The 16,914-nt window shown below is 45.0% G+C and overlaps 1 protein-coding gene and 1 pseudogene across 2 annotated transcripts in view; one reads left to right on the forward strand and one right to left on the reverse strand.

Annotated features, from left to right (window-relative positions):
- Nucleotides 1-447: 447 nt before the first annotated feature.
- PIP4K2B (phosphatidylinositol-5-phosphate 4-kinase type 2 beta) overlaps nt 448-16,914 on the forward strand; it is a 35,749-nt gene continuing 19,282 nt past the window's right edge. For both annotated transcript variants that reach the window (XR_012059609.1, XM_072938826.1), the window contains exons 1-2: nt 448-750; nt 15,146-15,243. Coding sequence is in view for 1 of the 2 variants with exons in the window: in XM_072938826.1 (XP_072794927.1) it covers nt 592-750; nt 15,146-15,243 (257 nt within the window). In the remaining variant the exon portion in view is untranslated. The remainder of the gene's footprint in view (nt 751-15,145; nt 15,244-16,914) is intronic.
- On the reverse strand, nt 4,231-5,441 carry LOC102533700 (poly(rC)-binding protein 1-like; annotated as a pseudogene).

Below are 16,914 nucleotides of genomic sequence, written 5' to 3' on the forward strand. Positions count from 1 at the left end.
GGATGGTACGTCCCACCCTCCTCGCATTCCTGCCCCTCCTCCCGTCATGAGCCGTGGTGCCGCCGCCATCTTGGCACGTCAGGTTGAGGAAAGAGCCAAACCCTGGCTTTAGGGGGCCCGGATTGGGAGACCCTCCCGCGGTAGACAGGGAGACCTACCCAGCCAGCCCTCCTCCCCAACTCCCTGCTTGCGCGCGGGCTCCGAGGCGCGCGGAGGCCCTCCCGGTTCCTGTCAGGCCCGGGGAGGAGGGGCGGGCGGTGCGGCCGCTGTCTCCCAGGGACGGGCGGTACCACCCAGCCGGGGAGGAGAAGGCCTGGTGACGGCGGGGCGGTGGCACCGCCCGGGGGCGGGGTGCGGAGCGGGCCGGCCGGCTCCCTGGGGTGGGGCGGGGCGGGGCGGGGCGGGGAGGGCGGAGCGTGGGGCGGACGGAACCACCGGGGCGGGGTGGGGAGGTAACGGGACGGGCGCGACCATGGCGCGGTGAGGGAGCAGGGGTGGGGATCGGTCCGGGGGAGGCCTGGGGCCGCTGGCTTGTGTGCCGTCTCGGCCGCCCCCCCTTTCGCCGCCGCCGCCGCCGCCGCCGCCCCGGGTATGTCGTCCAACTGCACCAGCACCACGGCGGTGGCGGTGGCGCCGCTCAGCGCCAGCAAGACCAAGACCAAGAAGAAGCATTTCGTGTGCCAGAAAGTGAAGCTATTCCGGGCCAGCGAGCCGATCCTCAGCGTCCTGATGTGGGGGGTGAACCACACGGTAACCAGCTCCCCCGCGCGCGCCCTTCCGAGCGCGGCCCCGAGCGCGTTCACGCCCCCCGCAACCCCAGGCCATCGCCCCGCGGGCCCTGCCAGTGACGCCTCCAAACCCTGGCCAAACCACTAGCACGCCCACCCCACCCTCGCACGTCGTCCGGGCTGGGTGTGCCTCCTCGCGTGGCACGCGAGGCCTGGTGTCTCCGATGGTGGTATCCCGTCGCCTCCTCCCCTTCCCTCCAGCCCCTCAAGCTTCCTGCGTCTGGCTTCAGGCAGCCCCTGGAGCGCAGAGGGAAGGCCTGGGTGGGGTGGAATCTCTTTCATTCCCTCTTCCTCTCTTCTCATCTCACCTCGTTTGTTGCATTTGTTTCCTCCCTCGTTCCTTATATCGACTGCCGAGCTCACTGTCCAGTTTGACAGGGCAAGTGGCATTGGCCTGCCTGGATATTCCTCTTCTAGTTGTTTGGTTGGTGTGGCTGCTCAAAGTTTCCCCATCCTCTAGACCTCCTTACCACTGACTGGAAATCCTTCCTGGGTTTCCATTTTTTTCTTCTTGAATGAGGTGTATCAACTGGAGAAGCACAGGCTTCCTTGGACCACAAACACTTTACTAGGATCTTCCTAGATTAGGGAGAAGAGAGAATGTATCCATTTGAGAGAAGGTGATGCCTGCTTATGAGGACTATTCATAGTAGAAATAATGTGGCTTCCTGAATTCTCCTATGGTGTTCCTGTCAAAGATGTTTACTCTCTGTTAAATTGAGCTTTCTATTGTATGCTCATAAAGGGTGTGATAAGGGATGGTGATTAGGATGAGAAAGAGGTTCCCTGACTCCTTGGGGTTCTTTGAGATTGTCTAACAGCTCCTGTTAGGAAGTTGGAGCCTAGCACAGTGTTTGAGCTGGAGGCCTTTGTGTCTTATTTGTTTGGGGTCTTTCTTCTTTCTCTTCCAACCACTTCTGTTTGCATTCTGACCATTTCATTGTGAGTTCCTACACCAGAAATAAGCAGAGGAAGTAAAAGGACCTGAAATACCAACTTCACCAACTAAAAGTAGGAATCAGGAAAAAGAAGCATGGCTTGAGTTTCCTGTGGATATCAGTTCTTTAGGCTCCCTGACTTTACTGAGCACTTGAAATTGCCCCCAAGACGAAATGATGACAAAGGGACCCAAGGCCAGCAAGACTTTTTGCTTTGCTTTACTAGAAGAGCCTCTGGCTGGAGATTGATGAGCTGTTGTCTGAGCCAGGGTTTTAGATCTTTACATCTAATACGGAAATGAACATGTTTATGGTGAGGTCTTTGTTGATTTCTTGGTTTTTGGCAAGTTACTGTGTTCAGTAACCTCACTGAGGTGCAGGTCCTGACCAGGGTAGGGAGAACCACTAGTTTAAAGCCTAGACCTCTGGAGCTGCTTTGGTTCAACAGTCCAGCAGAGTTTGTTCCTTCTGTTTCCTGCTGCCTCAGGGGTCATCTGACAACATTGCAAGGGAAACTGGGTCATCAAAATGTGAACCCTGTGTCCCTGCCTGAAAGTCAGTCCTTGATTTTTGTCCTGCAGCTTCTCACTAGAAAGCATCCTGTCTACAGAGAACTGAGGTCTGAGACTCAAGAATATTACAGCTAGTCAGAAGGGACTTTGGGTCCCTTCTTTGATACACGAAGAAATGGAGGCCCTGATAGGAGGATTAGGTTGCCTATGGTCACAGCAAAAGATGTAGCTCATTGTCCAGCACCGTTGGCTAATGATGGTGCTCGAATGAGAGGTCTCGTTTTCTTTGCCTCCTGTTCATTGTCCTGCCTCTCAGACAAGTGCCAGGACAGATGGGGATTATGGTCTTGTTAGAAAACCTGAAGATATGCTCAAAGTGTGTGTTCCTGTGCCTGCCAGTTCCCAGGATTGTGTGTAGTGCTTGGTTTTCTGATAGGCAGGCAGCAACTCTTTGAATGGCAAATGAAGAGGTATCTGTGATCCCTACTTTCTTGGACTAGGCAGTCAGCCTCTTTCTTTACTAACTTTAAGAAAGTTTGAGGGCTAGCCGGAAAGGCATTGACTTTTAAGCAAGACCTGTGCCTCTGGACACAATGAGTGAGCACCGCAGGGGAAATGCACTAGGCACCACTGCCCTGGATGGGCTGAGTTTCAGAGGTAAGTTAAACAAAAGTTTTATTGCTTCCTCTTAGCTTGCAGTAGGGTCTAGTCGCCATCTGGGAAATGGAGCATCTCCCCAGAAGAAGACTATAAAATCTTGCAGTTCTCTAGGGAGTCAGGACCGTGTTGTTCTGGTGGACTGATAGCCTTTCTTGGAGGTTACCTTCCTTCAGAAGCCCACTGTTGCCACTTTTTGCAATCTAAGGTTTCAGATATCACCTTTTCTTTGATTCTTTAGTTTCTCACCCATTTAAGCATTTAGACCATGATTGTCTGTGGCTGATGGTGTATGAGATGTGAAAGATGGATATGTCTTTATCTACAGCACAGGCCAATTACATACTTTCCCATGAGGTGGTTGACTTACTTCTAGGTGGAAAAAGAGAGGCGTTTGAACTCAGCGTTGTAACAGGAGCTCCTCTTGTGGGCAAGAGATGCAGCCCATGGACTCTGGAGGAAGACTGCATAGGAAATGGGGAGAAGAATCAGACAACTTTAGATCTGTCAGGGGGAGAACGAATATAGAGAGAAAACAATTGTTTCAGTGGATGAAATACAGTTCAGAGGGTCTGGAGTTAGAGAAGAGATTGCCTCAGAGAGGAGTGTGGAGACCAGAGGAGGCCAACCTTGCTTGATAACCTGTTGGCCATTTTAGGAACCTGGTATGTGTGAAGCTTCACCCAGGTGATCGGAAGGATTGATGGTAATTAACCATTTGGGAAGCTGCCAGACTGGTTCTTCAAAGTGACTGCACCATTTTTACATTTCCACAGATAGTGTGTATGGGTTCTATTTTCTCCACAGCCTTGTCAACACTTGTTATTGTCTTTTTTGTTAATAGCCACCCTAGTGGGTTTGAAGCGCTACCTCATTGTCATTTTGATTTGCGTTTTCTAGCTAGCTAATGATGGTGAGCATATTTTCATGTGCTTACTGGCCAGTTGTGTATTTTCATTGGAGACATATCTATTAAGAGCCTTTGCCAATTACTTCTTTGCCCATTTTTCAATTGGGCTATTTGTCTTTTTATTATTAAGTTGTAGGTATTCTTTGTATATTGTAGATGCAAGTTCCTTATCAGATACATGATTTGCAAATATTTTATCCCATTCCTTGGGTTGTCTTTTTTACTTTTTTTTTTTAACAATCCATTTTTTAATTTTTAAATTCTTGACATTACAGAACTAAACTGAAATTTATTAACATACCACTCTTACATTTCTTATCGACAAACAAATAAAATTAATGAGCCTAAAACCCAAAACAAAACTAAAAACAGGGAAAAGCTTATAAAACTTAATACAGATCCCAGCATTAATAGCTGAACAGAGAATGTGATTTTTAAATTCTTAGCAGATGATAAAGTTGTGTAGAAACTGAACACTTAGAAATTATTTAAAACCTGGAATCACTGAGCAGAAATTACACAGTTGGATCATGGGAAAACAGCAGCAAGGGGTTATGAGTGAACCTACACTGTTCTAGCTGCACCCCATGCCCTTCTCAGAAGAAAGCCTGGCATTGATTAGATATTGACTAATACTGACAGCAGAACCAGTGATAGTAACCTGCCTCCCAGAAGAGCCTTCCACTGGGTTGGTAGTTTTCATATGGGCCCCCAACATCTGGCAGGTCTCATTAATGTTGGCACCTTGGTGCCCGATTATGCAGTCAATTAAGTTATTTGGAATGGTGAGTTCATGGGTGGCTTTGAGTAGATGCATCCAAACTTGCCCAATAGCCTTTCACCTCTGGAGAGCTGGAGTCAATTCTGACGAATCCGGTCCCGCTGTGCATCATGGCAAAGTGAGACTGTTGTCTTGTCACCTGGTTCAGCTTGGCCAGATCGAGCAGAGAAATGGTGTGTTGTCCTTGGATCTATTAGACATCTAGAGGTTGTCCCTCTAGGTCATAGGTGGTTTGGGAGTAGCCCGAAGGTCCACTGCACCGATCTTGGCTGGCCACGCAGATGACTAGAGAGCTGGCCAGCATGGGCTGGTACGGAATGGTCATGACTCTCCCTTGCAGAGACTGGGAGAGCATCTCCAGCATGACCAGGTAGATCTACTTGACACACTCGGTGACAGACTGCGGCACGCCAACAATGGTGATGGCCCGCTCAGTAGAGCATATGCCCTGCCCCTGGACCTGGGCCCTGGTGCTTCTTTGATCTTACACCCGCCCTTCCCAATGAGGAAACCACACTGGGTGGCCGGCACCACCAGCCTCAGGGTGACCAGGGGCTGCAGTGCTTTTGGTCATGGAGCTGTTGATATCTTCTTCCAGCTTGTTGATGATCATGGCAAAGATCTTAAAGATGGCATTGGTGGGGCCGGTCAGAGTGATGATTCTCTCCGGACAATTCCCCTCTGAGATGTTGATATGTGCTCCACTCCTCGTGGATTATCTTAACTGACTCCCCTTTCTTCCCAGTGATGCTTCCTACTTCCTTACCGTGCATAAGCAGCCGAGTGGTGAGAGTCACATTTAGAACACTTTCAGTCACACCGGCATCCATGGCGAGCGGCGGGCCGTGTTCGGGGGAGTTGGGCTCCTAACGTGGTCAAGTCTTCGGTGGCTGGCGGGTGGAGGGGAGGTGTAGGCCCAAAACTGCGGGCGCGAGGCGAGCGAGGGCTGCGGGAGAGAGTGAGGGCTGCGGAAGAGGGCGGGTACGGGCGGAGGCTTCTGCGTCCTCCTCCTCGCAGGGGCGCGCGGCCTCGACCAAGGCGGCTGTGGTCCAAGGCGGCTGTAGTCCAAGGCGGCTGCGGTGGAGGGGGCGAGTGGGGCGGCTGGCGGGTGGGCGAGGGCGGGGCGGTGGCGACTCCAGCGGCAGCCTCAGCGTCTATTTTACATTCTTGATGGTATCTTTTGAAGTTCAAGTTTTTTTTTTTAAATGGACTTTATTCTTTTAGAGCAGTTTCAGGTTCATAACAGAATTGAGCAGAAAATACAGAGTTCACACATAGTCCTCCCCACCCACACGTATATACTCCCCTCCCCTCAACATCCCTCATCAGTGTGGCATATTTGGTTCAATCAAGGAACCAACATGAACACATTATTATCAACCAAAGTCCCTACTTTACATTAGGGTTCACTTTTGATGTTTTACATTCTATGGATTTTGACAAATGCATAATGACATGTAGTATCATACAGAATAACTTCATTGCCCTAAAAATCCCTTGTGCTCCATCTATTCATTCCTTCCTCTCCCCAAACCCCTGGAAACAATGATCTTTTTATTGTTTCTCTAGCTTTGCCATTTCCAGAATGTCATTTGGTTGGAATCTTACAGTTTGTAGCCTTTTCAGACTGGCTTCTTTTCATTTAGTAATATGTTTTTTAAGTTTCTTCTATGACTTTCATGGCTTGATAGATCTTTTTTTCTGTACATATAGATTTAAATTTAAATATATGTACTGTTATTGTTTCTAAGAATGTTTAGAGCTTTAGCTTTTTAAACTTACATAGTTATCAAAGGTATAAAGCCAACCACAAAATAAGAATTAACTCAAAAAGATGCACACACCCTACTATTAACAGCAACATTATTTTTAATTGCCAAGATATGGAAGCATCCTAAGTGCACATCAATAGTTGAATAGATAATGGAGATGCAGCATACATATATATATATATGTGTGTGTGTGTGTGTATGTGCGTGTATATATATGTGTATATATATGGAGTGGAATACAACTCACCCATAGAAAAGAAGGATATTTTGCCATTTGCAGCCCCTCATTCACTTTTTTTTTCATTTCAAAAACCAGAATTTTACAACTGCCAGAGACATTTCCATTACATCAAAACCAACAAAATACCTAGACATAAATTTAACCAAGGAGTTTACCTATACTTTGAAAACTGAAATGACACAAAGAAATGGAAAGATTTCTTGTGCTCTTGGATTGGAAGAATCAACACTATCAAAATGGCCACACTACCCAAAGAAGTCCACAGATCCAATGCAACCCCCATCAAAATACGTCAACATTCCTCACAGGGCTAGAACAAACAGTTCTAAAATTTACAAGGAACCACAAAAGACCTCGAACAGCGAAAGCAATCTTTTGTAGGTCTCTTTTCTTCTCTTTCTTCTTTTTGTTCTCTTTTCTTATGGTTTGATGACGAGAGAACGTCTTTTAACATTTGTTGTAAAGCTGGTTTGGTGGTGCTGAAATCTTTTAGCTTTTGTTTATCTGTGAAGCTTTTGATTTCTCCATCAAGTCTGAAAGCCTTGCTGGTTAGAGTATTCTTGGTTGTAAGTTTCCCCGTTGCATCACTTTAAATATATCTTGCCACTCCCTTCTGCCCTGTAGAGTTTCTGCTGAAAAATCAGCTGATAATCTTAAGGGAGTTCCCTTATGTTATTTGTTGCTTTTCTCTTGCTAATTTTAATATTTTCTCCTTATTCTTGCTCCAGAAATTTTCTCAGGGTTTTTCTCTCTCTCTTCTCTTTCTGGGACCCCTGTAATGCAAATATTAGAGTGCTTCATGTTGTCCCAGAGTTCTCTTAAACTATTCTCATTCCTTTTTATTCTTTTTTCTTTTTTCTGTTCTGAAGTAGTGATTTCCATTAATCTGTCTTCTAGCTCACTGATCCATTCTTCTGCCTCATTTAGTCTATTCTCGGTTCCTTCTAGTGTATCGTTCATTTCAATCATTTTATTCTTCAACTCTGTTAGGGTGTTCTTTATATTTTACAACTCTTTGCTAAAAACTTCACTCTGTGCATCTATACTCCTCTTGAGTTCTCTGAACATCTTGGCCATCATTAAACTCTTTCTCAGGTAAATTACCTATCTCCTCATCATGTATTTCTTCTGGGATTTTATCTTGCATCTTGGCCTGGGAGATATCACTTTGCTTCCTCATATCATCTATCTTTCTATATGTTTGTGGATTCCTTCCACAGGCTTTGGGATTATTGTTTTCTTATTTCTAGTATCTGCCCCTGGTGGATGAGGCTGGACTAGAGGCTTATGCAAGTTTCCTGGCAGAAGGAGCCAGTGTCTGCCCACTGCTGGGTGAAGCTTGGTCCTGGACCTCTAGTGGGTGGGGCTGTGTCTAGAGGCCTTTGTGGCTTAGGAAGTCTACTGATGAGTGTGGCTGTGTTTTCACCCTGTATGTTGTTTGGCCTGAGGCTTCCCTGCAGGCTGTTAGGTGGGGCTGGGTCTTGGTGCTAATGATCCAATCAAGATGTCAACCTCCAGGAAAGCTCATGTAGATTAACACTCCCGGAATGTCTGCCACCAGCTTTTATGTCCCTTGAGTGAGCTGCAGCCGTCCCCCATGTCCCCAGGAGACCCTCCAAATCCAGCAGGCAGGTCTGGCCCAGGTTCCTATGAAATCACTGCCTCTGCCCTTGGACCTGGTGCATGTGAGTTTCCGTGTATGCTTCTCAAGCAAATGGAGTCTCCGTTTCCCCCACGCCCGTGAGGCTCCCAGAGCCAAGCCCCTCTGGCCTTCAAAACCGATGTCCTGGGATCTCCTCTTCCCAGTGCTAGGACCCAAACTGAGGAGCCTGACGTGGGGCTTAGAGTTCTCACTCCTGTGGGAGAGCCTTTGCGACTTAACAGATCTTCAGCTTGTGGGTTGCCCACCTGGGTGGCGTGGGGCCCAATTATATCGTGAGCACACCTCTCCTACCATCCTGCTGTGGTTCCCTCTTTATGTTTCCAGTTTCCCAAGATCTTTTTTTCTAGGTTCCAGTCTTTTTTCAAGGGTTGTTTAGCATTCAGCTGTGGTTTCATTGTAGTCGCAAGGAGAGGCAAGCTCGTCGTGGTCCTACCACTCCACCATCTTGACCGGTACTCCCACTAATTGAAGTTCAAGTTTTTAATTTTGATCAAAAGTCCAATTTATCTATTTTTCTCTGGTTGGTTGTACTTTTGGTGTCATATCTAAGAAGGCTTTGCCCTACCCAAGATGATGAAGGTTTACTCCTATATTTTCTTCTAAGAAAAACTATTTGAGTTTTAGCTCTTACATTTAGTTTTATAATAAATTTTGAGTTAATTTTTATGAATGGTATGAGGAAAAGATTTGTTCTTAAGTCTGCTCAGTTCTCTCCCACATTCCACTCCCATTCTGTCAACACATTTTCTTTGCTTAATGCAGACCCAGAACCTCCTTTCCCTGCCTTTTCCTCTTGTCCTGCTACTTTCAAAGTCTTTAGTAAATAGTCCCACTTTAGTGAAGCCTTTGGATGAGTTTGTCCTTCAGCACACCTTCCCACCTCACAGAGAACACTGGGACTCAAATGGGAGAAGAAAAACCAAGGTGTAAAAAGGAGGAATAAACCCAGGGGTGGATTTGGTGGCATCTCTGGCTCTCTGTTCTTGCCCTTTTCCTTTTTGGAGTTTCAGATTTTGCTTGGACCTCCTTGGTCTTGGGAACGTGTTTCCCAACATGTCATGTTTTCTGATGGTAACAAATGATTGCCCAGTGGTGCCAGCCTGTGGCCGAGACACCCATAGAACCCTGGGACGGGTCAGGAAGCCTGCAAGCCCAGCCCACACCTCCTGGGTAGCAATTCCTATGAAGGTCACACAGGGAAGTGAAGGATTCTGGAGTCAGAAGTTCATCAGACTAGAACTAGTGACTAATTTTCATGTCCCATAGGATCAGCATAGAGTGAACTCTCTGTTCCTAAGTTGTTTCTCACTCAGCTTGTTTAGCCTCCTCATTATTTATGCTGATTTCTCATGGAGTTAATCGTGTGGATCATCCAAAAACCACTTGCATGACGTGACATTAAAACAGTTTACCATCATAATATGTTCTGTTTATCATGATACTCAAATGAGTTTGCATTCCACAAGTACATTTCTGCTGAAGATGAAAGAGGTTGGCCCAGAAATGTGCTAGATAGTGAAAAAGGAAAGGCACATCTTCCTGAAACATTGCTTTAGTCACGACCTTTCATGCTTCAAAGCTCTTAGTTATTCTCTTTTGTCTACCAAATAAAGTTTATTCTTCTCTCCCTGGCGTTTAAGACTCTTTACATACAGGTTATAGCCTCAATAGCTAACCTTAATCTTCTTTCCCATTCCCATCCAGACTGTGAACTTTTGGCATGGTCACACCAGCTTTCCTGTCATTTTTTCTCTTTATCCTAGTGTTAGCCATCCTTTAGCCCCCTTTTTCTGTCCATCAGTCCTTCCATCCAACATTTATTGTCCAACTACTATGTGCCAGACATTGTGCTAGGGACATAAACATGGGTAAGACAGTCTCTTCCTTTTAGGGGCTCACCGTCTAGTGGCGAAATCAAACATGTAAACAGATAATTACCGAAGTGAATGGATATTTAGGATATAAAGATGCACAGAGGAATGAGCAACTGGTTTAACCTGGAGAAGACAGGGAAGGTGTCACAGAAGTGTCATTTAGCCAGATCTTGGATGATTCTCTTAAATTCATCCCTTCTTCTGAGCTTGCTGCTGTAGTCCCTCACCTGAACTATTATGATGGCCCCATAAATGGTCTTGATGCTTCTTATCTTTACCCTTTCCAATCCTTACTTGATTTTGATTCCAGAATTATCTTTCTATATCACTCATCTAATCATGTGAATTCCCAGACTTAAACTTGAGAGGGCTTCCTATTGTCTGCATAGTCAAGTCCAAATTTATCACATAGTGGATAAACCTAAATTCAAATCCAGGCTGTGTCCCTTAGTATAGTGTTGGAGTAGTAATTTTTCTCTCTGAGCTTCATTTTTCTTTTCTATAAAAGGAGTATAACACTTCCCTTGCAGGTTATTAGGATAGAGGAAAGGAAGGGAAAACATTACTTTAGTGAGGTAGCTGTCCATAAGAAGGATTGCACAGCACAGTATAAAGAGTCCAGGTTTTGGCACCAGATAGGCTTGGGAGCAAGTCCTGACTCTGCATATATTGTCTGTGTGACCTTGAGCAAGGTACCCTGAACCTCTTTTGCAAAACCAGATTAATAATACTTTATGTGACTATTAAATATTAGAAATAGTAGCACAAATAGAACAAAAATATTTATGTGTTAGATATATGATATGTAATAATATAAAGCACTGACCACTTACAGACATTCAATAAACAGAAGCAGCTGTTGCTTATTGATACTGAAAATATGCTAGGTTGTTCACCAGTCTTTCCTGTACTGTCTCCCACCACTCCCTGGCGCCTGTCTCTTACCCTGCCACTCCCGGCCTCCCCTGACTGTACCTAAAATGGACAGTGTACTTCTACAACTCTGAGGCTTGTTTCACAGCTGGGATTCCCTTCCTTTTGGGTTTTTTGGGGCTTTTTTTGTCTGTTTGTTTCTGATTTTTGTTTTTTTGAGAACTGCCATCCTAGGCCTTTCTCCCATGGACTTATCTGTAGCTTCCTCTAGCAATCAACCCTCCCACTCCCAGGCAGAATCAGTCATTTCTTAATCTGCTTTTCCATCTCCCTTTATTCATAGCTATAGCACTCATCACATTGTATTTGTTATTTGTTGTCTGTCTTCCAAGCTAAGCAGAGACCATATCTTTTCACTGTTGTATCCCCAGCTTCTGGCACAGTACTGGCACATAATGGACCCTCAGTCCATTGAGTAGAAGTTAACTGAATAGAAATTTGACAGAGTCTGAGCCAGATCGGGAAAGACCTTAAATGCCAGGCTAAGGAGTTAAAACTTGACCCTGAGGTTGGTGAGGAGCCATGGAAGATTTTTGAGCAGAGATGTAACATGATCTTGTTGTAAGTTCTTCCAGTGTCAAGTGCTCTTGGCAATACCAGGAGGGGCATTAAGGTGCCCTGTTTCTAGCCTGGTATGTGAGGGCTGGGAGTCTGACTCTGACTGTGTTAACCTCACCCTCCTCTGAACCTCTTCCATTCTGTTCTCGGTCCCTCTATTCGCACTTATTTAAATGCTCCTTGACTTCAAGCGTTGCTGTATCATTGGTTTGTCTCGTCTCCCTGTTAAGAGGGTAAGCCCTCCATTTGTGTGTGTACAGTACGCACATTTTCCTTGCTGTACACCCCCTTCTCCTGAACGTGAAATGAAGCATGTAGTAGGTATTTCAGTAAGTGCTTGTTCAATTGAAATTGAATAGAACTCTCTGGGGATATAAAATTTAGCACAACTGAAAAAAAAAATAGTCCAGCTAATCCCCGGAGTGAATCATCTACATGTGGCCCAGTGGAAATGAGGGTGATTCTCTGTAGTTCAGATGTATGGATTGTTCACTGATATATTATCCGTTAGAAATTTTCTGCTATTGGGATCTATAGTCAAGAATAGAGGTGAATTGAGAACTAAAAACTGATTAACTTACAAGTATTCAAACTATGTTGCACTAAGAGTTACATAGAGAATTAATGAATGGAGCATTCCTGAATAGCTCTTTTTTGTTTGTTTTTTTTTTTTTGGAGGAAGGTAATTAGATTTTTATTTATTTATTGAAATGGGCGTACTGAGGAATTGAACCTAGAACCTTGTGCATGCCAAGCACGCACTCTACCACTAAGCTATGCCCTCCCCTGCTGAGTAGCTCTTGTTAGAATAATCATCCTGGCTAAGAGGCAGTTGACCCCTTATAAGCAAGCGTTTTAGTCTTTCCTATTTCTCCTGGTAACAAGCACAGGTTTTGGATTTTAGAATAACCCAGAACCAATCAGTAGCAGATACTAGAACATTTTAGTATAAAACAGAATTGCATAAGAGCCATGAATTCTTAACTTCTTTAACTCTCAGAGTCAAGCTTAATACTCCAGGGAAAAGGCAGTGGGACAGCTACCATGAATTGTTTCTATTGGCAGAAAAACAAGGAAGTGGAACGGTTTCCTCTGTAGGCACACACTTAACAAGCAGGTGCTTTTGTGAGCACCCCCTGGAATGGGAACTGGCAGGGCTTTTTTTGTGTAGCTGTTTATTAGCCAGATGTATATACTCCTGTCATCATCACCCTAAACAACATATAGAACATTTCTGTCACCCTAGAATCACACCTCATGTTCCTTACAGTCAACCCCACCCCCCCAACCCAACCCAGGCGGCCTCTTACTGGATTTCTCTCACTGTAGATTCTAGAATTTCATGTAAATGGAATTATAATATATATAAGATGTACTTTCATATCTATGCCAGTCACTTTCTGCCAGCAGTTTATTGAGTCTCTGCCACGTTGTCAACCTACACTACTTACCTCACGGCCCCCTCCCCATACACATGCAATCCTCTGCCTTCCTTAACTTCCCCATGAGTAAATTGGGTTTTTCACCAACTCTAGGAAGGTGTGGGTCCCAAGCCCATTTACTGCATTAACTTGAACTTCCTCCATCCTCTGACATTTCTAAATAAAACAGGTTTGGAACATGAAAGAGGCAGCAAATTAAATGCTATTTCCCCCCTATTTATGCCCCTAGAGGAGCCCTAATGACGAGATTATTCCCTCACTGCCACATGGGGCCTCATTGAAATAATAGGATTTGCAAGGAAACTATCTGGGAGACACAAGGCTGCTCCCTCTGCCCCCTATCCATTAAGTCAGGACTGAGGTTTCCTCTGTAAATCCTGAATGCATTAGTGGCAACTGGGTGAGGGTCAAATGTCAGATACTCTGCTGTGATGGGGGAGGACATCTGTGGCTAATTAGACCACTAATTGGCTAAACTGGGGATGGGGAAGGGCAGGCACTGCCCTCAGCTCTGCACCAATGGGAAGCCAGTTCCCTGTCCAGCCTCCAGCTCCCTGAAGGGGGATGAAAGACAATGAGAAGGTTTGTTTGCAGCAGAGGCAAGGCACTCTACCCCATCTCCCCCAGTTCAGCATAAGGCAGGATGTGGCTTTAGGAACTGGCCCTGCTTTAATCAGGAGAGTAAGAGGGAGCCAGTGACCAGATATCTGCCTCTTCTGGCTCACTTTAGATTAATCCTTTACTTTGGAGATAAGAGTTACACACCCACATAAACCCATCCTTTTTCCCTGCCCTGGGCTGATTTCTCTTTTTTTAAATGTATTTGTTTATTTAATTTGTTTATTTTTATTTGAAGTTTAGTTGATTTACAATATTGAAATTTAGTTGATTTACAATTACAGTTTAGTTGTGTTAGTTTCTGGTGTATAGCATAGTGATTCACACACATATATATATTCTTTTTCATCATAGCTTATTACAGGCTATTGAATATAGCTCCCTGTGCCATACAGTAGGACCTTGTTGTTTATCTATTTTATATATAGTAGTTTGTATCTGCTAATCCCAAACTCCTAATTTATGCCCCCCCTCCCCTTTGGTAACCGTAAGTTTGTTTTCTACGTCTGAGTCTGTTTCTATTTTGTAAATAAGTTCATTTGTATCATTTTTTAGATTTCACATATAAGTGATACCATATGATAGTTGTCTTTGACTTATTTCACTTCATATGATAATCTCTAGGTCCATCCATGTTGCTTTATTTCTATATGTATTTATGTAGATATATATATATATACACAATATATAGATAGATATAAATATATAGATATAGATAAATAAATATATAGAGAGATATATTCTTTATCTAATCATCTGTCAATGGACATTTAGGTTGCTTCCATGTCTTGGCTATTGTGAATAGTGCTGCTGTGAACATTGGGGTGCATGTATCTTTTCAAATTAGAGTTTTCCCCAGATATATGCTTGGGCTGATTTCTTGAGTGACCCTGTTTGAAGATGTTTAGAGGCCTCAATTAACACTCACATAGGTTGAATGGCATTTATTTATTGATCCATTTATTACTGCATTTGGAATACACTTAAATAGTACCTGCCATATGCAAATTGTGGTGCTAAGAACCCTGGAGCTTCCAGAGATCATTTAGAGGATCTTTGCTTACAAAGATCAGTGCTATGATCTTGCTTAGCTTATAATCAAGCTGGCTCGTGTAGGTTATAAGCATTAACTGCTATATGAGGGGGGCTATGAAATGGCAAAAGATGGATACAAACAATGTTTCAGGAATTCCAAGATGGGAAACGTTTGTGGTTTAGAGAATCATGGAAAGCGTCATAGAGGAGGTGCCTTTTGAGCTGAACCTTATCAGGTGGGGAGAATTTCAATAGGTAGAGATGAGGTTGGAAACTTATTTGAGGAAAAGAACAAAAGTAAACATGAGGAGGGATTCCGTGGACATGTTTTTGGTGAGATGGTAGCATCCATGTTGTAGCATATTGTCTCTCTGAGGCAGGTGGCTTCCTGGCTGAGAACCTCACTTTCTCCTTGCTTTGCAGATCAATGAGCTGAGCAATGTCCCTGTCCCTGTCATGCTAATGCCAGATGACTTCAAAGCATACAGCAAGATCAAGGTGGACAATCATCTCTTCAATAAGTAAGTTGCCTACTGAGTGGGCACAGGTATTGTGGGCAATTCTCTCCCTTAAAGCAGAGAGCTTCTGAAACCTCTCCGTGGTGGGGGCCAAGCCAGCACCTGGCAGGGTGTGAAGCGACACCTGGATCACAGCTGAAAGCTGGCTGGGAAAATGCATTCATTATATGCCCCTCCCCCTTGTGTTGTCCTGTCAACTCAGTCCTTTATCAGCCTACCTCCAGTGTCCCTCAGAGCACGTGGCTTGGCCCAGGGTGATTCATCTAGGGCCAGTTTAGGTAAAAGTGAGCTGCTTGGGAGCAGAGGTATCCAGTGTGAGGCTGACAGTAGTTGCCCTATCTTGATCTTAGTCTGAGGCAAGAAGCTGCCAGGCATGTTCTGGGGCCTGGGATGCAGCCAAGCTCCTTTATTTCCAGCTAGTGTGTGAACAACAGACTGAGCGTGGTGCCCAAGGGCACTATCCAAAATCATTCTTCTCATTTTTGTTCACTGTGGCTTCTTGGATTAACATTGGTGTCTAAAGTTTGTCACAGGCTTTGACGGAGCACCCGTCTGACCTGGCACAGTTTGGGGCCTGCTCTAAGCCCTCTAGGGACCTAGCTTTTTCATCCTTTGATGGGTCACCCCAGTAACTATTTGCTGCTCACACTCTCTTCCTTTCAACATTTGAATCTTGGTTCCACTCTCCATTGTCCCACAGTCCCCACCACCTCACCGGCTGGGCTCTGTCACCCTACCGTTCCCAGACTGTTAGCCTGAAGGAGAAGCTTGATTTGAAAACATCCTTTAGTGGCCTCTCTCTGCCATAGTAAGTAATAACAACATCGTATTCTAGAAGCCGCCTGTCTTCAGAGCTGCTGCTTGCGAAGTGGCACCTGTAGCAAAGAAAAGCTCTCCTGTGTTTTTTCCCTGTTCTCTCACTACTACTCACTTCTAACACCAAATGTGTGGGTTTTCCATACATCAAGCAGTTTTGTAGGACACCAGCTAAGTGTCTTACAATTCAATTCAGTTTTGACTGTGTTTACCAAGTTAGCATCACGTATCACAGGTTAAGGGCTGAGTCTCACAAGACTGCCCCCCTCCCCTTTCAGATGCTGATCTCAAGTCCAGATTGTCACCTATGCTTCTGACCAACTTAGTATAGATTGGAGGTTCCCATGACCCTCCCTCTTGGGTTCGACTAATTTGTTCAAGTGGCTCACAGAACTCAGGAAAACAGTTTACTTACTAGATTGCTGGTTTATTATAAAAAGATGCAACTCAGAAACAGCCAGATGGAGAGAGGCAATAGGGCATGGTATGTGGGAAGTGGCGGGCAGCTTCCATAGCCTCTCCAGGCACCACCCGCCCCAGACCTCCACGTGTTCACCAACCTGGAACCTTCCGAACCCTATCCATTTGGATTTTTATGAGGGCTTCATTTTATGACAGCATGATTGACTAAGTCAGTGGCCATTGGTGATTGATTCAACCTCCAGCCCCTCTCCTCTCCCTGGAAGTCAGGGGGATGGGACTGAAAGCTCCAACCCTCTCGTTCTGGTTGGTTTGCCTGGCAATGAGCACTCATCCTTAGAGGTTTTCCAAGTCACCTCGTTAACATAAATTCAGGTATACTTGAAAGGAGCTTTGAAACATTGAAAGACACCTTTACTGCTCTCATCACTTAGGAAA

Source organism: Vicugna pacos, chromosome 16 (genome assembly GCF_048564905.1).
Source record: "Vicugna pacos chromosome 16, VicPac4, whole genome shotgun sequence".
In the NCBI taxonomy this organism is placed as follows: Eukaryota; Metazoa; Chordata; class Mammalia; order Artiodactyla; family Camelidae; genus Vicugna; species Vicugna pacos.